The following is a 24796-nucleotide window of genomic DNA, read 5'->3' as shown; positions in this document are numbered from 1 at the left end:
ATTCGTAGTCACGTGACAGAGAATCATGTGTATATTTGTGTATTAAGACGATGTACTTTTGTATAAGTCTGAATAAAGAATCTGTCTGTCTGTCTGTCATGTATGTTATATCATATTCATGTCGATCAGTCACTGAGTATAGTCAATGAATGTGAATTTTCATATAAAAATGCTCTATAACTTCAGTCTCTGAATTCAGATAAAAAGCCACCAAAATGCAGGATTTTACTTTTCATTTTCAAAATTGTCTAGAGGGGAACCTCCAAAGACCAAACCCCCGATTGCAGAACGGGGACAATCCCTCCCCCACCTACCGCAACGCCACTTCGTTGCTCAATAACAATCGTTGATGGGAAAATTCGCACCCCCTCCCCCCCCCCCACCCCTTTTCAAAACTCTGGCTAAGGGCCTGTACTTCCATTACTTTCAGAATTATATTTGTCTATGTCACTCTTATTCAAATGTTGCGTGTAAGCTTATAATTCATGGCTGATCCGTTTATATAGTAAGTATGTCCACAATATTAAACAAACGTCATTGACCGTGCAGCACATGCAGACTAAAACGCTTTTATGTTTCCCGCCTTAAAAAAATATCCATTCCCAGAGTTCACTTCCTCTTTCGCGCATGCGTGTTGGTTATATTGCAAATGGCGGCACTTGTTATTGTTCCATGGCGTTGAGAAAACAAGGTCATTTCTAGGAACGTTTTATCGCCTCCACAGGTATAATTGAACAAAAACTAAACAGATTAACGAAAGTCCATTCCCAATTCTTCAAATATACTATAGACAATGGTTGCAATATGTCCTAGATTGCAACCGTAGATCGCTGAAACGAGGGCAGTGTTAACGGACTATCCGTGCAAAAAAATGGCTACCGGGGTTTTGGAAACATTAAATTCATATTGACAACCACCTCATTGCGACCATGTTACATAACTCAAATGCTTGTAATCATTTGTGCTGCAATAGCTTCTGTTTAAACATTGATTAGAAGGTTTTCAAAACGATTTAATGCTGTTGTAATGTGGGTCATTTTTCCTCCTATGTAATTGATATTGTGTTGTGACCACATTTTCCTGAAATGATTTCAGAATTTGCCTAGTATGTATGTATCTATGTAATTAATATATAAATGTTGATGCAAAGAGGAAGTTCATGGTTTATAATGCAACATATATCTAATGTTCAAAACAGTAGTGAAATTATGATTGCCTCCCTTGCTTAATAAATATGTTCTTTTAATTGCTAACAAAACTTTTTTACCATCTGGAACAAGTTAAATTGTGGAATTGAAGTTGGGCCATCAGTTCTATTTCGTTTATATGATTTCTTTGTTGGTGTTCCAAGTACATTTGATTGTTTTAATTAATGTGTTTATCCACAATGTTTGTGTCAAACATACAGTTTGGTCGCCAGTGATAAATCACTTCTGGTACAAAGAAGAAAACCATTCAAAATGTCTAAAGACTATTTACACATTTGTATTCAATAAATAATGCTTTCAAATACAAAGATTATTCAAAATTTGAATTACAAAATCTGTTAGAAAAGTTTCACCATGATGAACATCCTCAAGGATTTCCCCAGTTAAGTTTCACCATGATGAACATCCTCAAGGATTTCCCCATTAGCGGACCATTTTCTCCAGTATGGAAACATGTGTCATAGGAATGGGGGGGAGCATGTCAAAACACACTAATGACATAAATCAGCTGATATATTAATATTTGCATGGAAAACACCAAAACTAAACATGAATTGAGAAAGATAAAGAAAACAGGTTTTACAAAGGCAAATATTTAAAACATACCCTGAGTCTTGATTACATCATACATATTACATTTTTGCAGTTCAATAAAAATTAAAATTACCATTTAAACATAATGACAATCTGTTGTTTACAGCAATATGTCTAATACACACAACCTTAATAAAAGCATACGATTTTAGTTATCCAATAAACTATACAAATATAAACATTAAAAAACCTACAAGCCGTTTCTGTGAATACAGACATTAAATCTGCATAGATAAATAAACTGTTAGTAACAATAGAGTAATGAAATGTTTGATGTTCCTGGTTCAATCCCCGTTGCAGTCAGGGATTTTTCTAGCTGGGTTACATATCTTGCCACCATTTATAAGAACATTACAAAAGATGTCACTGATATGTGTTTGGGCATGGCAAGCAGGTAAACCTTATACATCACTTAAAAACATAAGTTGTCTTATTTTCATCAGTTAACTGAGTATTATCAGGGTTGTGTTTACGATTTGCATTTGACAGAAAACAAATTGCAAAAAAAAACACTGTACAGAAAACAATTATGAAAATGGAAAAAGAAATGCAATGTTTGCAGAGCTCCAGATAAGGATTTGTGAAATTAGTAACGATACTGCCACTGACAGAAAGACAAGGAGTAACGCTTAAAATCAATTAGTACCTGTACTACCATATCCAAAAATACAGGTAGTACTGTACTACCCGTGTTCTTGGATATTGAAGGGTGTATAACTGACTTTACAGAAACATTTGCAGCAATTATAATAAATATATGTAGCTTCTGAAACAGTTATTGTATTAGGTTTTCCATTCTGAATTATGATGCAAATACAACTACACATTAAAACTCATGACTAATACTATTTCTTCATTTTTCTTGACAAGAAAACACAAGCCAACTAGTAAGCTAAGTAAATGAACGCTTATTTCACTGTCTCATCTGTTTTCCATCGTGTTTTCTAACGTTTTAAGCCACCAATGCAATCAAATCGTTTAATATCGGGGCGATGATGTCTTTTTCTAGGTTTACCGATTAAATGTCAGGATGGTTAGACGACACCGTATGTAGTCATTATATGACAACAAAGTGTTGTGTTGAACCGCTTTCGGTTAAGCCGGCATTCCTTTGCGCGCATACATATTGTTTTTGACGGATTTACAAGTTACAGGAAATCACGCGACAAAATAGACAATACGATATGAACCCAGTCTACAACTTTTCGGTAATTTAAATTAACGAAAAGCGCCGTAAGGTTAGAGACCAACAAATCACGCCGCGCTGACGCAGACGTATCCGTACGGCCAGATTTTTTTCGTAAATGCGTAAAATGGATATTAAAGTCGTTATTGTATGTCCAATTTATAAAAATAAATGCGTAGATATTCATGAAAAAGGCGTATTTACGGCTGTACGGCCCTTATCTGGAGCTCTGGTTTGTTTTTTTTAGTTGCACTGTTTTCCTTTGTACCACGTGCGATTTGAATTAAAGGGGTTTCACTGCTGATCATCATTGTCACAACTAACAACAAATTTTCGAAAGTGGCGACAATTTTTTCAAAATGGCGAATTTCACACAGTGGGTTAGCGTGTGGCTATGATATTAATTAGTGAAAACATAATTTTGAATGATAAATAATCATATTATAACGAAAAATCTTCTTTTCTGAAAAAAATGTCACTATCAAATGTATATATAACAAGGTATTCAAATCGAAATCACCGGAAAACGGGGTGCATCGCTTTGAACAGCCCCGGGGTCATTGATTGTTTTTAGATTATTAATTGCCCCTTTGTTCCAAACGAGAGTGACATTCTGTGAAAGATTATCTTTAACGTTACAGCATTTAACTGTTTCATGCTTGGTTGGACACAAACTCGGTTGAAATCAAACTCAGCAATATTTATTTTTACATTCAAAATACTTTGGGGATTAGTTTGATGCAATGAAGTGATTTTTAATTGAAAATAGCTATGCAAATTAAAAAAATGAGCATATTTTTAACTGGGGAAATGAGGTCTCTTTTTGTTTCAAAACAAGGTTTCTACCACATGGAAAAATGTAGTTATTTTGGGGATTTGATTTCTGAACTTTTTAACACTGTCTGTCCTCAATCATGATGAAATTTAACATGAATAAGGGCAGACAGTTGTTTTTTCAACAAATATAGATCTTGTTTGGAAGGATGATTTAGCGTTCTGCAAGTACATGTAAAGTGTTATTTTCATAATATTGTCATATATTTTCGCGACCCAATCAAACTGTCAACAATGCTGACATTGGTTAATGAGTTGAAATAAAGTGTTATAAAATAGATATTTGATTATCTCATATTTTTAGCAATCATAAAATAACATCTTAATCATAAGAATGGAGTTTATGCTACTTCATGGTGACAAATAGGTTTATTTTAGAGCTTGAAACAAATGATTACAATTAGGATAATTTCTTTTGTTCTGTGGTTTTATGTTTGTTTTAATAAATCTGAAATATTTATGCAGCCTACTGTTACAGTAATGTTAATAGTATTTGATAATTTTGGTGTTGTTGATCATATGGAAAAACATGTTATTTATAATAAAATAAAGCTAATTATGGCAACCATATTTTCAATTCGTTACGCAACCTGTACCGTGACCGTGGTGACAGCTTCTTAAAATATTCCGCTCATGACAATGTCTGGTTCTCTTATTATTTCTTTTTCAAGTATATAAACACAAGCATTTAAAGATTAACTTTAGAAGTCTTTAAAAGTTTTATTTTTAGCTCATCTATTTTTTGAAAAAAAAAGAGCTATTGTCATCACCATGGCGTCGGCGTCCAGTTAAGTTTTGTGTTTAGGTCCACTTTTCTCAGAAAGTATCAATGCTATTGCATTCAACTTGGTACACTTACTTACTATCATGAGGGGACTGGGCAGGCAAAGTTAGATAACTCTGGCATGCATTTTTACAGAATTATGTGCCCTTTTTATACTTAGAAAATTGAAAATTTTGGTTAAGTTTTGTGTTTAGGTCCATTTTATTCCTTAAGTATCAAAGTTATTGCTTTCATACTTGCAACACTTACTATCATAAGGGGACTGTGCAGGCAAAGTTATGTAACTCTGACTGGCATTTTGACAGAATTATGTGCCCTTTTTAAACTTAGAAAATTGAAAATTTTGGTTAAGTTTTGTGTTTAGGTCCACTTTATTCCTACAGTATCAAAGCTATTGCTTTCATACTTGCAACACTTATTAACTATCATAAGGGGACTGTGCAGGCAAAGTTATGTAACTCTGACTGGCATTTTGACAGAATTATGTGCCCTTTTTATATTTATATTTTATATTGCATTGGCATTGGACAGTAGATACCCTTGTTGCAATTGGGATCACTAGGTCAAAGATCAGGGTCACTATCACACTTAGTGTGAAAATCGTTACCGATCATTAACTAATTGACCAATTGACTTGATATTTCACGTGTGTTGGCCTTGGACAGTAGATTAGCCCTATTAAAATTGGGGTCACCACGTCAAAGGTCAAGATCACTTGTCACAATAAGTGTGAACATTGTTTCCGATCAATAACTCATCAACGAATTGACTGATTGGCTTGATACTTCACATGCGCATGGGCCTTGGGCAGTATATGACTCCTATTGAAATTGGGCTCACTAGTTCAAAGGGGAAGCGGACAACGACAACGAGCAAGGCCTGGTATTGTAATGCGCATGGGGAGGTTAGAGGGTTAGAGTAAGGGTTAGCATTAACCCTAACCTTAACCCTAACCTAACCATAACCCAGGGTTATCTCCCCTATACCAGGCCTCTCTCGTTGTCGTTGTCCGCTTCCCTGTTCAAAGCCCTGTTTGTTGGGGGGGGGGGGCATATGTCTTCGACCCCGGAACACTTGTTTATTTATCTATTTATTTATTTATTTGTGAAGTTCCGTTTATTAAATAGCAATTTCATGATCATTCATTTAAACGCGCAACAAACGGCACACATGTAATTGTGTAACATGGGGACATATATTAGCACACTTCTAGAAAAAAACCTACATGTACACTTCACTTAAATTCCGATGATGTTGAATTTTTTTGTTTTGTTTTTTATTTAAAAAAATGGGTCGCATCGCTCTAGCAATTACTATTTTTATACATCGGCCTGATATCGAGTTTTGCATATGCTCGAGATCGCCAAGTTCAACGCAGGCCTTGACACTAACTTTTTTGACAGGGTACCCGGAGGGAACCCTACTTTCAACTGTTGGTGGCCCTCACCCAAACTAGGGAGTCCTCTTGTTTCAACACACAGCTACTCTCGGCGTAAGGGCAAATAAGTACAAGAAGCATACTAGTACACATTTTTATTTCCTATATTCAATTCTGTTGCCATTTAAAGCAGACCCATTAAAAGCTCATAACCTTGTCTTGTAAACTTTTGATATCATGTATTTCATCAATATCATCAGCATCGTCATCCTTGTCATAATTGTCTTCAGCATTATCATCTTCAGCATTGCCCTTCGCCGCCAGAACTTAGCGTTTCGGAAGTTCTAATTATAAACTTTTAAGAAATAAAAGGTAATTACGCGCATTAAGGGGTTTCACTGGCTCAACAAAACTTGTTGCAACTTTTTCGCGCCGTGAAAACTGTCGATTATTCCAACCTTATTAATAAGAACAATCATTTAAAGAAACCTTACTACATTAATGTCATTGCCTATATTATCACTTTAAAAAGTATATTATTACATAAAAAACAATAAGTACCTTCATAAGTCATACCTTCATAACAGGGATCATATTTTCCAGCAACATCAATCAGTCTGGATTTTAATGGGGAAAAAGTGTCCGAACATTTTTATCCGAAAATATGACAAATTACGTTAAAATATATACCATTGATTTTTCCATTCATGAAGAGGGTATTATAATGTACAAGTTAAATTACCTTTAGCATTTATTTAAACGGAACATACGAGTTTTCTCTATTGGTTTTATAATTAGCTATTTCATTGTTTTTTCGGTAACTGTTTTATCTGACTTTTCATCGTTGTCAATATTATTAATCTGTGTAAGTCTATACCGATGTTTTAAATCATTGTCGACTCGATAATAAATTACACACATGCATTGAATCTAACAAATGTCTGTGCGTAGGTTGGCTTCTGGCAATACTAAAACCAAATAGTTGAAAAACAATTCGTGTACGTTATAGTTTGTTGTCGAATAAACCACGGCCGATACTTAAGATGCGTAGGAATTAAATCACGAGTGCGAAGCACGAGTGATTAAAAACCACGCATCTTAACTTCCGGTCGTGGGTTAGTCAACAACAAACAATAAAGTTCACGAATTATTTCGATTCTTATACGATTTCTACTAAAGATTTATACAATGTATATTATTTTTCTTGTGTGCTATTTTATGTGAAGTTCCGCCCATAAAAATAACTTGTGTGTTCTGTCAATCAAAACCGCAACTTTCATTCATTTATTGCCGGATTATTACGCTGGTGGAAAATGTATCGGCATGTTTTGTTTAGTTACAGCGCGTGCTTTCAGTGTAAGGTCCGCCCACAATTATTGCAGAATATCCGATTTTCTTTTTTGTTTACTGACTGTATCATGCATGAAATGCACAATTTCCACGAGGATAACATCGAGGTTTTAATCTCCGAAGTAACTGTCAACGATTTTATCGTGGACGAGCACACATTACGGACCGATTAGTGTGCTAGGTATAAGCCAATGCAATTATCGATTGATATTGACACTGGGTTATTCACGCTTGACTAATACACAACCGCGCGAATCTTCGTTGTTTGGGGTCATACGCTGATACTAGTCATCTGACGTGCAATAGACTGGTCCTGACCGGTTTAGAGACTGCAGTGAATGGTTTATCACATCTAATCGAGATAATAATGTAATAAGGGTATGCTAGCATGTGCACTGCGTAATCGATTTCATGACATGGGAATTTTAGCAAACAGAATCGGACCGTTTCTTTGGGATTTTCAATCGGTCGTTCATGACCCGAATCGGTCTAGGACCGACAAAACCGAAAAAAATATGATCCCTGCTTCATAAGTCTTCATAAGCTTTATTTGTATATAAATAACATTTTTTTCAACTTGATAAACAACACAGATAACCAAAATAATGTAACAATGTTAACTTCAATGTATTAAACAGTATGCTGCCTAAATGTTTCAAAATTAATTATTTAAACATAAAATCACACCAATTTACATCATTTGAAAGGGAAAAAGAAATATAAAACATCATATCCGAAATATAGTACACCAAGTGAACGATATACCTTTTATTTCAGAAATTGTAGGTATCTTAATCAAATTATATCCTTCAAAGGTCATAATAATAATGGAACTATTAAACAGAAATGCTCACAAAAACCTGTAGAAAAAAAGTGTATACCAGCATGTGTTTTTGTGGAGAAATTAAATGCTTTTGCCAGCCCGATCGCCTATGCCATAGGCTATGGTTTTGATTAAAGAAATAGCGGCCCTAATAATTATTATAATTACTGATCGTCGTGACAGTTTGTCCCAATGTTACTTTTTGGGGGGCTCAATATCATAAAGGAGCCATTAATAATCCGATAATCCGATAACAACCCCCATAAAACTTGACAATAGCAGTAAAAACACTGTTTGTAACACTTACACGCTTCAGTGATTTCAATATACTCTCTGCACTGTAGGTCGCTTACATAGTCGAAAATCAATATTTACAACTGACAGACGCTGGCCGCATATGCTCAGTCGCGTGCTTTCGACTCGCAGTACATTTTCGGATAAGATTTTACCTTCTTTTTTTATACGCCGCTCTTTAAAAATTGGAGGCACTTTTAAAAATTCAAATGGTCAATCAAGACAAAGTGGTTCTATAAATTTAGGGTTCCCGGAGGACCACCCAGCTTGAAAGAACTGGTGGTCCTCGCCAAAATCTGGGGGCCTCGGGTCCCCGGACCACCGTTAGTGTCGAGGCCTGCAACGTGACCACATGTCGCCATGCTATAAGCACAATGACGTTATTTTCCCGATTAAAAATAGGAATCTGTGCTTCTTTAACTTAACGGGATTGTAAACCGACCATACAATAATTGCAATAATACATGATTTTCGTGGAACAATTTTAGTTTACCAATTACAATTATCAGCTTCCAGTTGTTTTAACGGTTTTTCAGCACAACGCTACTTTGTATACCTTTGTTTGAATTACTTACCGTGCATGTGCAAATTAAAAGACGTTGCAAAAGATTTTAAGACTGGTCCGGTGTATTTTCTTATCAGCCATGACCATCTTCATTTTTCTAACGAACTACTGTAGGGCTTAACGGTCTTTTGTTGTTTGTTTGGTCTATCGCTTCAATATCAACGTGAATGATACAATGAACAATCATTTAGAAATGCGATGTCGGTTCTATTTCGCACCGGTAAGACACATGTTGCATGTCCCGCTAGATATCGTGCAGATGTCGGATTAATATTCGAACTCCTGTTCAAAATTATAATATTTTAATTAACACCATAGATATTTCACAACTTGGCATGATCTATAATGATACCGATACATATTACACGTCGCGGTGGAGTGGATATAGGGTCCGCCAAGCTACCGGGAGGTCACGGGTTTGATCCACACTGTGGGAGCATTCTTACGATTTTCTCCCAAAGACACCAAGTACAACGTTTAAACTTAATGATAATAAACAAATATGTAACGTCAAAGTCGGTATTTAGCGGACATCTCATGTAATCATTCAATTCATCAGATTGATAGTGTTGGTGGAGACGAACTAACAATAGCGAATCCATCCCCGATATTGGGGTCATTTAAACAAACGCACTACTGCATTATTTTACACTACGTCAATTAGACACAAGACAAAAAGCATTTCATACGTACTTCTCAAGTAAAAAAAGCGTGACTCAAACTACAATAACACACTAGAATAAAAGTAATTTCATTTAACGAAAGATTCGTTTTTTTTTAGCTCATCTATTTTTTGAAAAAAAGTTATGAGCTATTGTCATCACCTTGGCGTCGGCATCGGCGTCTGGTTAAGTTTTGCGTTTAGGTCCACTTTTCTCAGAAAGTATCAATGCTATTGCATTCAAACTTGGTACACTTACTATCATGAGGTGACTGGGCAGGCAAAGTAAGATAACTCTGGCGTGCATTTTGACTGAATTATGTGCCCTTTTTATACTTAGAAAATTGAAAATTTTGGTTAAGTTTTGCGTTTAGGTCCACTTTTTTCAGAAAGTATCAATGCTATTGCATTCAAACTTGGTACACTTACTTACTATCATGAGGGGACTGGGCAGGCAAAGTTAGATAACTCTGGCGTGCATTTTGATAGAATTATGTGCCCTTTTTATACTTAGAAATTTGACAATTTTGGTTTAGTTTTGTGTTTAGGTCCATTTTATTCCTTAAGTATCAAAGGTATTGCTTTCATACTTGCAACACTTACTAACTATCATAAGGGGACTGTGCAGGCAAAGTAATGTAACTCTGACTGGCATTTTGACAGAATTAGGTGCCCTTTTTATACTTAGAAAATAGAAAATTTGGTTAAGTTTTGTGTTTTGGTCCACTTTACCCCTATAGTATCATAGATATTGCTTTCATACTTGGAACACTCGCAAACTATCATAAGGGTACAGTAAAAGGACAAGTTGCATAACTCTGGTTGTCATTTTTTACGGAATTATGGCCCTTTTTTGACTTAGTAACTTTGAATATATGGTTAAATTTTGTGTTTCGATCCACGTTACTGCTAAAGTATCAAGGCTATTGCTTTCAAACTTCAAATACTTTCATGCTATCATGAGGTTACTGTACCTGGCAAGTTGAATTTTACCTTGACCTTTGAATGACCTTGACTCTCAAGGTCAAATTATTATAAATTTTGCTAAAATTGCCATTACTTCTTTATTTATGATAAGATTTGATTGATACTTTGACAAAACTACTCTTACCTGACATACCAAAATAGACTCCACCCAAACCATCCCCCGTTTCCCCCCCCCCCCCCAATCCCCCCCCCTATTTTTATATATTTTTTATGCCCCCCTTCGAAGAAGAGGGGGTATATTGCTTTGCTCATGTCGGTCGGTCGGTCGGTCCGTCCACCAGGTGGTTGTCAGACGATAACTCAAGAAGGCTTGGGCCTAGGATCATGAAACTTCATAGGTACATTGATCATGACTCGCAGATGACCCCTATTGATTTTGAGGTCACTAGGTCAAGGTCACGGTGACCAGAAATAGTAAAATGGTTTTTGAAAGCTAACTCAAGAACACATACGCCTAGGATCATAAAACTTCATGGGTAGATTGATCATGACTCGCAGATGACCCCTATTGATTTTGAGGTCACTTGGTCAAAGGTCAAGGTCACGGTGACCCGAAATAGTAAAATGGTTTCCGGATGATAACTCAAGAACGCATATGCCTAGGATCATGAAACTTCATGGGTAGATTGATCATGACTCGCAGATGACCCCTATTGATTTTGAGGTCACTAGGTCAAAGGTCAAGGTCACGGTGACCCAAAATAGTAAAATGGTTTTCGGATGATTACTCAAGAACGCATATGCCTAGGATCATGAAACTTCACAGGTAGATTGATCATGACTCGCAGATGACCCCTATTGATTTTGAGGTCACAAGGTCAAGGTCACGGTGACCCGAAATAGTAAAATGATTTTCGGATGATAACTCAAGAACGCTTTTGCCTAGGATCATGACACTTCATAGGTACATTGATCGTGACTCGCAGATGACCCCTATTGATTTTCAGGTCACTAGGTCAAAGGTCGTCACAGTGACAAAAAACGTATTCACACAATGGCTGCCACTACAACGGACAGCCCATATGGGGGGCATGCATGTTTTACAAACAGCCCTTGTTTTAAGATCATCTCACAAATGACCACCACACCTTCACACTATACCCCCCCCACCCCACCCCACCCCCCATTTTTGTTTTGCCTTTTTTCCGCATTTTTGGAAGATAATGTAATAAATGTCCACACCCCCACACTATACACCCCTCTTCACTCCACCCCTCCCTCCTTTGTGATTGAAATTGAAAGTCCCTTCACCTTTAAAAAGAAAATAGATGAGCAGTCTGCATCCGCAAGGCGTTGCTCATGTTATATTAATGATAGCATTTTTCATGTGGGTCATCTATCAGTTGTGGTACAATTGAAATAGAATTTAAACTGAACGCGTAAAACATAGGACAAAGTATATGAAGTATTGTCATTACATTCTAACCATGTCTGACATACAAATTTGTTGCATCATGAACTATGGGCTTACCCCCGTTCCATCTGTGTTTCTGTCTGTTAAGCTGGGTTCCCACTGCCGATCAGATCAACTCGATCAAGACTGACCACGTGGTCGGGTTCTGGTCTGGTTCGGTCGGCATGAGTGGTCGGCATTGGTCGGGCTTCCTACCCGATATTTTTTGACATGTCAAAAAATATCGAGTAGCGGTTGAGTAAGAAATGGATCAAAAAGCGCTTGGGAAGTGGTCATATATTAGTCGAGTAGAAGATCGAGTTGATCGTGAAACAATCGTGTGTCTTGAGGATTGACATCTTTTACACGATCTGTACCCGATCCGCTCGACCCGAGTTATTATAGATCGCAACACGATCCACTCGCCCTGTATTCGATTTGATGTACAGATTTACTATACTGCTACCCGACGGCTACTCGAACGTACACGATCACTTTCCGATTGCTATTCGACCATAGGCTAGCTCTGTACCCGATCCGCTCGACCTCTACCCTAGTTATTATGCCCCCCTTCGAAGAAGAGGGGGTATATTGCTTTGCTCATGTCGGTCGGTCGGTAGGTCGGTCGGTCCGTCCACCAGGTGGTTGTCAGACGATAACTCAAGAACGCTTGGGCCTAGGATCATGAAACTTCATAGGTACATTGATCATGACTTGCAGATGACCCCTATTGATTTTGAGGTCACTAGGTCAAAGGTCAAGGTCACGGTGACCCGAAATAGTAAAATGGTTTCCGGATGATAACTCAAGAACGCATACGCCTAGGATCATGAAACTTCATGGGTAGATTGATCATGACTCGCAGATGACCCCTATTGATTTTGAGGTCACTAGGTCAAAGGTCAAGGTGACCCGAAATAGTAAAATGGTTTCCGGATGTTAACTCAAGAACGCATACGCCTAGGATCATGAAACTTCATGGGTAGATTGATCATGACTCGCAGATGACCCCTATTGATTTTGAGGTCACTAGGTCAAAGGTCAAGGTCACGGTGACCCGAAATAGTAAAATGATTTTTGGATGATAATTCAAGAACGCATATGCCTAGGATCATGAAACTTTATAGGTAGATTGATCATGATTCACAGATGACCCCTATTGATTTTCAGGTCACTAGGGCAAAGGTGAAGGTCACGGTGACCCGAAATAGTAAAATGATTTTCGGATGATAACTCAAGAACACATATACCTAGGATCATGAAACTTCATAGGTAGATTGATCATGACTCGCAGATGACCCCTATTGATTTTGAGGTCACAAGGTCAAAGGTCAAGGTCACTGTGACCCGAAATAGTAAAATGATTTTCGGATGATAACTCAAGAACGCTTTTGCCTAGGATCATGACACTTCATAGGTACATTGATCGTGACTTGCAGATGGCCCCTATTGATTTTCAGGTCACTAGGTCAAATGTCAAGGTCACAGTAACAAAAGTCGTATTCACACAATGGTTGCCAGTACAACGGACAGCCCATATGGGGGGCATGCATGTTTTATAAACAGCCCTTGTTTAAGAGCGCTTTGTAAGACTGTAGTACGACCATCACGATCTGGTCGTGTGAAGATCTGGTGGCGATTGAGCTGAGGTCCACTTGGTCGAGCTGAGATCGTATAGGGCTAGAGAAGAGCGTGAGAAGAAGATGTGTATAATCTTTTTAGTCGAGCTTGGTCGGGAAATTTCGGTGATCGGGATGATTGAGTTGATCGGATCGGCAGTGGGAACCCACCTTTAATCAGAATCGAGATCCTGCATAACCCCTCAAAGTACTCAAGCTAGGTTTATGAATTTTGGTATGTTGATAGGGGGCCGTGTGATGAATTTGCATGTTATTTCATTTTTTATCAGATCAAATTTGTGGTTGTTGTTGTAACACAAGTAATCTAAAATTTACATCCAACCATTATTGATAAGTACTTTAGCCTGGCTTATAAAAGTTCTGGAGATCCTGTTCTAACATTAAATGGGTAAGGGACTGCTGTTTTGTCTGTGAAAAAGCACTTGTTTAAATAAATAGACAACTAAAAAGTTTGAATCGGAAACCACTGTTTGGTATTCTTATACTTTCAAATGAAATATTCAAAGATTGTAAATACTTTTTGTAATGAAGATGTTGTCAGCACTTAAAGTGATATTATGGGCATCTAACAGTATATAGGTGTCTATCGCAACCGTTGTTTATTTTTGGTGTTTTCACTCCTTATACTTTTATATTTGTTAATGCAGCATCATCATACTCAAACAATATCCCGGAAAGAAAAAGATAATGCATTTGAATATCAGCCGTACTTTCGTTTGACAACTGATCATGCATGTACCATGTGAACCTAAATTTAGTTTTAGTGCAGATTCGTTCATACGACACAAAGACACAATTTTGTTTTACGGATCATTTTGCCTTAGAGGACTGGGTGAGTCATGTAAGATATCGTATATAAAATATATTTTTAATATATAAAACAACTGGTAGCAAGACGAGTTGCAGATAATTGGTCAGTAACCACATTTTAACTTTAACTTAAAAAATAAAAATGCAGACTAGCTCAACATTCTACCATCCTGTCAATAATGTGTCTAAAACCTGGGTCAGCAACTCAGTGGCGTGTTTGCCTCTTCTTTTAGTATTGCATATACACATTTTCGCATACTAAATTTTTTTTTTTTTATCATTAACTCTGAAGTATTCACAAATTAAAGACCAACAGCTAAAATACATGTACCTGTACTCAACGCACTGTGGGAAAAGTGTGTTGTTACTGTCACTTGTGCAGATGTGCTCATAATTGCCTTATTGGTATTATTATTCAAGAAGCGGGGAATAAATGGTATCAAAACTTTCAGTCTAGTTTACCATATGCTAGTTGCTGTAGAAACAAATTTGAGCTGTAGAAGCAAATTTATTTGACTAATAAGAAGAAAAGAAGAAAATTTGACTAATAACATGAAATGACTTTGAAAAAAAAGACAATTGGTTTGGTAATCATAATGAATACTTACTTGGTATGCTCTAAATTAAATACATGAGGAATATGAAGATGATTTGTAACATAACATCATAGATATCTCATAATAGGGTTTATGCAATAGAGATACTTAATCTCCCTGCAGAATTTCACAGACTTAAGTCATAACGGGAAATCAACTGTTTCAATGGCGTCCTTTGTCGTCGCCTATTGGGCATTTGATTTGTTTGTTGGTAGCGTAGTAGGACAACTATTCTTTTTTGCATAAAATGATGAAACCATATTGAATACAACATGCAAGTTAACTTATTTAATTAGTTGCATAAACAAGTGTACTTAAACCCTCCCAAGATAAGCCTGGTTTTAGGAAAAGTGGTCTTATTGTATGTGTGAAAAGTGTCATCCCAGATTAGCCTGTGCAGTCTTTCTATGAAAAAAAATCATAAAAGCGGATAGTGTCATCCCGGATTAACCTGTTGGGACTGCAAAGGATAATCTGGGACGACGCTTTACTCACATTCATTAAACCCTGTTTTCCCAGAACGCATCTAAGATGTGTGTTAATTGCAGGCGACTCCAGTGTAAGATGGGTCCACAAGAGGACTACATTGAAACTGTGTTCACCTGTGAGGGAGATTACCATGATCCTCATCTGCAGGATAGACTGGAGGACTTTCAGCGCAGTCTCAAGGATCTTCTTCGCACAGGTAGTACTTTTCCAGTGTTTTTTACACCAATTTGGGAAGTGATGCTGTGCCCTTTTGATTGGAAAAATTGAGTCATTTTGAGTAAAATATGAAAATAGGTGTGTTAAAAATAAATAGAGATTACATTTTTAGCTCGACTATTATATATGAAATATATATAGTGGAGCTATTCTTCTCACCCCGGCGCCAGCGTTTCCGTTCCGTGCCGTTAGCGTGCAAATGTTTAAGTTTTGTTTTACCCCAATTATTTTCATTGTCCCTTTACATATTGCTTTCATATTTTGTATACTTGTTTACCAACATGACCCCAACCTATAAACAAGAGCAGACAACTCTATCAAGCATTTTGTCATAATTATGGCCCCTTTTCCACTTAAATTTATGCAGCAAATGTTAAAAGTTTTCATACTACCCCATTTATTTTCATTGTCCCTTGACATATTGCTTTCATATTTTGCATACTTGTTTACCAACATCACCCCAACCTATAAACAAGAGCAGACAACTCTATCAAGCATTTTGTCATAATTATTGCCCCTTTTATACTTAGAATATGCATATTACACTGTAACTCCAATATAGTGCGGTCCATTATAACGCTTTGTCCAATATAACGCGGGCGGTCCTTGGATCCTGTTTTTTCTCCAACCTTCCATACTGATTCAAATCCATGTTATGCAACTTCATGTATTTTCATAAATTCAAAGAAGCCGGCGATCACAGCTTGATTGCTTTATCCGTCCGTTTAACTGATTTTAATCGATTAGAGGTTAAACGACACTCGACAGCTAATTGGTGTAAATCTGTTGTGTAATGTCAAAAAAGGTGTGAAAACTCGCGAGTCGGTGTTTATTACATGTATTCCCGATCAGAGGGGTTCGATGCGCTAATTTCAATAAGGCAAGTGCAAGCGGAATAATTATCAAATTAAAGTTATTTAAAACGATTACCTGTTTATGTTTTGTATTTATCGTGTATTGTATTTTATTGTATAAACTATGGCTGTGTAAGTGTGTTATCGTTTATTATATGCTACACATGCTTGATAAATAAAAATATCTTTGTGTGTGTTTAATGTTTCAGTACGTATAAAAAAAATAAATTTAAAAATCCTGACGATTTATTTACATGCTAACGCAGTGTAATAGTTAACAGAGATGCACTTAAATTTTTGCCTGTTATCAGAAAGTCCACGGAAAGCACGTTTTTTACATGCTGTGTATGACTCAATAAAACATTTCTTTGTACATGTATCGTATTGCATTCAATCTAAATTTAAATTCGCTCGTCCAATGAAAGCTGTGTCCCATAATGCACTGTACTAATTTTTCTGAAAAATGGCGTAGGCATATGAATTTGTTTACGAAGTTCGTAAACATATTTCTTGTCATAAATGTTAAACATTATTTTTTCATAAGTGATGTTATTATATTGGATTATCGGATAAATGTGCACATTAGAAAAGCGGTATGTATACTGTTATCGTTCGATTCGGTTTATATGCATGTATTTGCGGATGACAACACAGCATGACGATACACAGGACCTATATTATAGGCTATACTTTACCTGTTTTTATAGCCCCTTAAATAAATAAGCTCAAAACTTATAACGCTGTCCGTTTATAAAGCTGTTGCGTGGCTTGGACCCCGACATCAGCGTTATATTGGAGTTACAGTGTATTGATAAATCTATGTTGAAGTTTGCGTACTACCCCAAATATTTCCTATATCCTTTGACATATTGCTTTTATATTTTGCATACTTGTTTACCAACATGACCCCAACCTATAAACAAGAGCAGACCACTGTATCAAGCATTTTGACATAATTATGACCCCTCTTACACTTAGATAATTGAACATTTTGCTTAAATTTCCATAACTTCTTTATTTATGATCACATTTTATTATTACTTTCACAAAACAACACTTAACTGAATACCACAATGGATTCCACCCAAACAATACCCCACGCCCATTCCCAGAATCCCCCCCATTTTTTTTTTAAACATCATCTAATAATTAACCCCACACCACATTATACTCCCCTCTCACCCCCCCCCCCCCCACCCCCCCCCACCCCAAAAAAATAAATAAATTTTTCTCTCCTTTTTTTATTTTTGAAAGATCGTCTAATAAATTACCACACCCCACATTATAGCCCTTCTCAACCCCCCCCCCCCCAAAAAAAATCCTTTTTATATTGATGAAAGATCGTCTAATGAATTATTGAATATGAACAAATTCTCCATGACGGCTTACGTTATAATGTCAAGCACTCGAATAGTCGAGCGCGCTGTCCCATGACAGCTCTTGTTTATGTCCTCCACCACTATAGTGGGGGACATATTGTTTTTGCCCTGTCTGTTGGTTTGTTTGTTTAATGCCCCAACTTTAACATTTGCCATAACTTTTGCAATATTGAAGATAGCAACTTCATATTTGGCATGCATGTGTATGTCATGCACATTTCGAGTGGTGAAAGGTCAAGGTTATCCCTCAAGATCAAAGGTCAAATATATGGGTCAAAAACGCTCATTAAATGTACACTTTTGTAATATTTAAGCTAGCAACTTGATATTTGGCATGCATGTGTATCTCATGGAGCTGCACATTTTGAGTGGTGAAAGGTCAAGGTCATCCTTCAAGGTCAAAGGTCATATATATGGGAACATAGTGTTTCACAAACACATCGCTTGTTTTCAATATAATATTTACTAAGGTTTAACTTATTAAAGAAATATAAAAGACTAAATGTTGCAATTTTATTTGAAATTATTATTATGACTCTTTTTTTTTAAACCTATTATGAAGATTTGTTTGCAGTCATTTGGAGAAAAATATACACTTAATTTTATCCCCAAAACACACTGTTTTCTGTCACAAAGGTTGTTCGAAATTAGCAGTTCCACCATGCAAGCTCTAATAATGACCAAGAAAAGAAAATGTTATGCCTTTCTCTTACCTTTTTAATAAATTATACCATATCATGTGATATATAACTGTTGACTTGATAATGGTATTAATCTCAGAAGTTATTAATTCATTTGAGTTTGAAGTAATAAGATTTAAAAAGAACATCATTTTAGTCCATTTCTGGGAAACTGAAGTGCTGTGTTTTTCCTCTTTATAAAGTTGTAACCTTCAAATGGACCACTCCCAATGTGACAATTTTTCCCAATCTCAAAATATAATATTTCTAAATCTTAAAAACAATTTCCAATTCTAAGAACACAACAAAATCGACGATGTGTTTACTTTGTTTCCCCTATACAATTGAGTGAGGCTCAAACAGTGATTGTAAGCAATAATTGAAATAACTGCAGCAAGTATTTATGCATGAATTCAAATACAATTCTAATACAGTGCTCTCACTTTGTAAACAAAATAGCCAATGGTAAATATAGTGAATATCCAATTGCAATATTAGTCTGAATATTTACTTTAAGTTTGCAAATTATATTTTCCAGGAAAAAAAAGTTGTTTGCCGATTAGACATTTTTTGCTTAAAATAGGGCACAAATATGTAAAAACATAAAAAGGGTCACACTATTGGACCAGTGAAAGCAGTAGAAAAAGGCCTGTAGAACAATAAGCATATGTCTTGTTTAGCTTTCTTTTGGTGACAAAATTGTCCAGTAATCATTTTGTTATGAAAATCTAAAAAACTATTTGTTAAAGTGTTACACTTTCAGTTGTCTGCATGCGGGTTGCAAATGAAACATAATATTTTCAAAAACAGAGCAAGTGCTTTAAACTGTATTTTGTACATTTCAGATAAGAACAAATTGATACTGAAAAAGGTTGAGCCTTGGAATAGCGTCCGTGTCACATTCAAGATACCTAGAGAGGCAGCGGTTCGTTTAAAACGGTTAGCACAGCAGGGCAACGCAACACTCAAAGAACTGGGTGTCCTGGCTGTGCAAATTCAAGACCAGAACATATCCCTGACAATAGCTGGGAAAAACAATGAGCACACTCAGCTGGTGTTTAGGACAGCTGAGTCCTCCCAAGTGACTACACCTTCTGTATCTGTGATTCAAACTAACTCTACGGCCCTAGACGGGCTCAGTCCCCAGGGTCCTGGCCCAGGGCCAAGCCCTAACGAAGTGACTAGTAAAAAAATTGCGGATTACTTACGGCAACTGTTACCTGGACACTTGCAGTCTGAAGCACAAAAGGTGAAAAACAACTCATTTCTCCCGTTTCATGGCCTAGAGCTTCAAGGGAAGCCTGCGTCACAATCATCCACCCCAGCTAGTCACTTTGTTCCCCGGTCAAGTAGGAGTCCCTCCAATAACGGTTCCAGTCCAAGCCAAAGCCCCACGCCAGCATTGAAGTTTCCACAGATACCGGGTTTACCCCCTGGGTTTCCACATGGGTTGGTACAGCAGGCTTTAGACAATCTTCCCCCTCCCCCACCATATCCGGGGGAAGGACTTAACAACTTGCAGAAACTCAGGCTGGCTGGAAACTTGACAAACCCTTTGTTAGTGAACTTATTGCATCATGACCCAACGTTGTCCAGCTTGCTTCAAGCTGGAAAATTACCAGCGGGTTTGGATCCAGAATCTTTGCAACCTCCAAAAAAGAAGCGAAAACCTCGTCGTCCAAAGGAGAAGAAGGAGAAAAAGCCAGAACAAAATGATTCAAAGTTACCCTCTGAAATTCCAACTTCTTTTCACCCTACCATTCCCTCTTCAACAATGGCGGTTCATAATATGGCATCATCCAGGCTTCTAGGTCCTGGGGAATTGAATTCTGAACTCTATCAAAGTGTGTCTCAGGTCTCAGTGCATAATATGCCTCATGAAAACAAAGTGGAAAGTGTGACATTGACAAGTCCATTGACCCCCTATGTGAAAAGAATGGAGGAGGTGGACACTGTAGGGAAAATTATTAACCCAGTAACTGGGTTACTAGAACCAGTGGATTTATCAGACACAAGTCCCGCAAAGAGTGATGGTGATAAACATAGTCCGAGATCACTGCAAGTGCAAAAGCTTTCTCTGCCCGGAGAAATGAAGGGAGAGGAGCAAGTGATGGCTTCTGTGGGAGCACACGTGTCGAACTCAAATCAAAGGCAGTGCAGTGCCAGTCAGAATATGTATGGTGTGAATGCAAGTGAAGTGTCACAGACCGTGTTTAGTTCTAGTCACTTAGGCAGAACAGACACCACTGGTTTAACCAATCAGGTACATGTTCAGGAGGCATTGACAGTGAACAGTAAACTGGTGAAAGCTCACGGTAAAAATGATGTGCTGCATTCGGATTTTAAGCTGCAGCAATCTATACCAAGAACACCAAAGGCGCCATCAGAAAGTGTGAAAGAAACTAGGTGTGACAGTGTTAGTTCTGTGAACATTAGGCCAGACACACATAGACATGTGCACAAAGCTCAGGAAGTTGACACACAAGCTATTCCCTCACAGTTGCTCAATAAACCATTGTTAGCAGTGAAGCACAATAGTTCGGTTCGGACTGGGACTGGCAAACCTTCCTTCTCCCCAGATAGTAACGGAGACTCTGAGGCGTCGACGCACAGTATAAACCTTGATACTCACAATCTGTCCGACCCTGGGTCACACTCGGGGCACCAGAACAACAACAACACTGATTCTGGGGTCGGTAGTTGCTCAGAGCGGTCGGAAGACACGTCCACTGAATTGGGTGAGACTGACTTCAAGCCAGGACACTCAAACTCGATTGATAGTGCCAAACCCATGAACCATGAAACAGTGAACATGAAACATCCCCCGCCAAGCTCAAAAGTGATGACGGTAGGGTACGCTTTAGAGGAAACTCAAGGCAAGAAAAAGACAGTGAATCACAAGATTGTCTCAGCCATGCATAATAGTGACAAAGGACCGAACATGGTTCACGACATGTCGAAGGTTAAGGGTGATAGAAACGATGTGTGTTCCGCTAGTCAGTCCAAGTATTTAACTTCACAAGAACAACAACAGCAGATTGCTAACAACGTGAAGGCGATTCTCATGAGGGCAACGCAAGAGAACTTGAACAGGAAAAGTCCCAAGCTGGCAATTGGTGGCCACAATTCTGTTGGTCACTCCAACATTGAGGGAAATCACAATTCTATGCAAGGTTAGCAGGGTTTTCCTTGGCTCAAATTCTTTTTTTAAGCCATGATATTTGCCCTAATTGTGCAGAATTCTTCTTTATTTGGCTATTTATATATATATTTATTTATTAATGATAAAAAAAGTTGTAGCCAAGTATAAATGTATTTAGCCAAAGGGGTCTATTTTTAGCCTTTGGCTAATTTGGCATATGGAAGAGTTAGCCATGGTAGAGTGTAATGACATAACAGTACAGTCCACGCGTTTTCCCCCAAAAACAGCTCCCTCTGCAGTTTTTTTCTGCTAGCGAGTGTTTACGTGGAGTTGGAAAGCGAGGTGAACTCGCTAAAACGCTCGGCGTGTATTACTTTAGCCTAGTCGGTAAATGCAGACAATTTCCGTTCTTATCAGCGACCGCCGCGCAACAACGCGTTAGCAGTGTGCTACTGGGCATGCCATAAAATAAAAACATTGTTATTAAAAATTGTTTAAATACTGTGGCATATAAAAATAAAGATAATCGTAAAGAAAATTAATACTTATACAAATTTTGTTTTTTAATTCACAGGTACGTCTACAATATGAATGAATATACGACATGTTAAGCGTTTTGACAAATTAATATTTAATTCATAACACATATAACACAAGAATAAATGTTCCGTAAAATTTCCAAATGAGAATAATAGTTAGTAATCCGAAACACACTAACGATTTTTAATGTTAACACGATGTTTACAAAGCTTCCAATATACAGTCACAGGGGTGGCGAAATCTCAAAAAACTATATTTGTCCACAGACAACCATTTAGGAAATTTAACTTGTCCGTTGCTGAACTACACTTGTCCGTTAATGTTTATATAGATTATAAACGCATTTATTGATTAATGTAAAACAATGTGGAATATACCAAATTGAGTATGATTTGCTAGTTTTGTTTATAGTTGTATTTCAATAGTACATTCATAATAGCAGTATATTATAAACAATATAAAGACTTTCTAAAACTTTTAATCTTGCAAAGCTAGTGTTATTGAAACATGTGTTGAACATAAGTACATCGTAATCTTAACAAATTAAACTACATGTAGTCCAATATGTCGACCTCATCAGACTGAGGCTCTGCGCCGCTGCTGGTAGCAATTTGATTATCATCAACTGGTAACCATTGAAAATCTGTGAGCCAAGTTTCTTGAAAAGTTCTGGTGCGTTTACTTAGATCATATTTTTTATCATAATCTTTCTTAGTTTTTAGCCGGATTTTTTTCGAAAAAATCTCGGCTTATAGATTGATGTTGTCGGGCGGGCGGGCGGGGCGGGCGGGCGGGCGGGCGGGGTGGCGGCGTGCTCGAAAATGTTAAAGTTCTTATTTCATGGTATAACTTTGGTATGCTTGGACCTAGAGTCTTCAAACTTGACATGAAGGTTGGCCAGGATTAACAGATGACCACTGGTCATTTCAAGGTCATTCATTTGAAGGTCAAGGTCACTGTGACCTTCAATATAAAAAATGTTAAAGTTCTTTTAACTTTGGTATGCTTGGACCTAGAGTCTTGAAACTTGACATGAAGGTTGGCCATAACTAGTTAGTAACCACTGGTCATTTCAAGGTCATTCATTTGAAGGTCAAGGTCACTGTGACCTTGAATGTAAAAATGTTAAAGTTCTTATTTCATGGTATAACTTTGGTATGCTTGGACCTAGAGTCTTCAAACTTGACATGAAGGTTGGCCAGGATTAACAGATGACCACTGGTCATTTCAAGGTCATTCATTTGAAGGTGAAGGTCACTGTGACCTTCAATATAAAAATGTTAAAGTTCTTATAACTTTGGTATGCTTGGACCTAGAGTCTTGAAACTTGACATGAAGGTTGGCCATAACTAGTTAGTAACCACTGGTCATTTCAAGGTCATTCATTTGAAGGTCAAGGTCACTGTGACCTTGAATGTAAAAATGTTAAAGTTCTTATTTCATGGTATAACTTTGGTATGCTTGGACCTAGAGTCTTCAAACTTGACATGAAGGTTGGCCAGGATTAACAGATGACCACTGGTCATTTCAAGGTCATTCATTTGAAGGTGAAGGTCACTGTGACCTTCAATATAAAAATGTTAAAGTTGTTATAACTTTGGTATGCTTGGACCTAGAGTCTTGAAGCTTGACATGAAGGTTGGCCAGAACTAGTAAGTAACCACTGGACATTTCAAGGTCATTCATTTGAAGGTCAAGATCACTGTGACCTTGAATGTAAAAATGTTAAAGTTGTTATAACTTTGGTATGCTTGGACCTAGAGTCTTGAAACTTGACATGAAGGTTGGCCAGAACTAGTAAGTAACCACTGGACATTTCAAGGTCATTCATTTGAAGGTCAAGGTCACTGTGACCTTGAATGTAAAAATGTTAAAGTTCTTATTTCATGTTATAACTTTGGTATGCTTGTACCTAGAGTCTTCAAACTTGAAATAAAGATTGGCCAGTACTAGAAGATGACCACTGGTCATTTCAATGTCATTCATTTGAAGGTCAAGGTCACTGTGACCTTAAATGTTATTGTTGTTCATGTATATGCATGCATTCAAAACATAACACAAGGTTTGCTCATGCCTTAAAAAGTACTTACATTTCATTTTGACCTTTGAACAATATTTCAGTAATTTAAGTATTGCATTGACAAAAACACGAAAGGTACTTTCCTGTCATTTAAATCAAAAATCCGGCTTCAATGCGGTCATCTCCGACCGCGGAACTCTTGTTTTGGGAGGTGGACTGCTCAAAGCTTCGGATTTCTGAGCCGTTGGTGAAGATTTAAAAAAACTAAATGTTCCATTTTACCATTAAAGTCGTCTTAAATAACAAGGTAGACCATGTTTTGATTATCTTACTTTGATACTTTTTATTTCCGTCTGTTTGTAAAAATAAAGAG

At 37.2% G+C, this 24796-nt stretch overlaps 1 protein-coding gene across 2 annotated transcripts in view; it reads left to right on the top strand.

The window, feature by feature from the left end:
- The first annotated feature begins 575 nt into the window (after positions 1-575).
- LOC127874327 (uncharacterized) overlaps positions 576-24796 on the top strand; it is a 47280-nt gene continuing 23059 nt past the window's right edge. For both annotated transcript variants that reach the window (XM_052418575.1, XM_052418574.1), the window contains exons 1-3: positions 576-724; positions 15652-15788; positions 19567-21894. In XM_052418575.1, the coding sequence (XP_052274535.1) occupies positions 15668-15788; positions 19567-21894 (2449 nt within the window). In that variant the 5' untranslated portion in view covers positions 576-724; positions 15652-15667. The remainder of the gene's footprint in view (positions 725-15651; positions 15789-19566; positions 21895-24796) is intronic.

The sequence above is a fragment of the Dreissena polymorpha genome, chromosome 3, assembly GCF_020536995.1.
Source record: "Dreissena polymorpha isolate Duluth1 chromosome 3, UMN_Dpol_1.0, whole genome shotgun sequence".
In the NCBI taxonomy this organism is placed as follows: domain Eukaryota; kingdom Metazoa; phylum Mollusca; class Bivalvia; order Myida; family Dreissenidae; genus Dreissena; species Dreissena polymorpha.
Note: the sequence above shows the minus strand (reverse complement) of the source record. Positions and strands in the feature narration are given on the sequence as shown.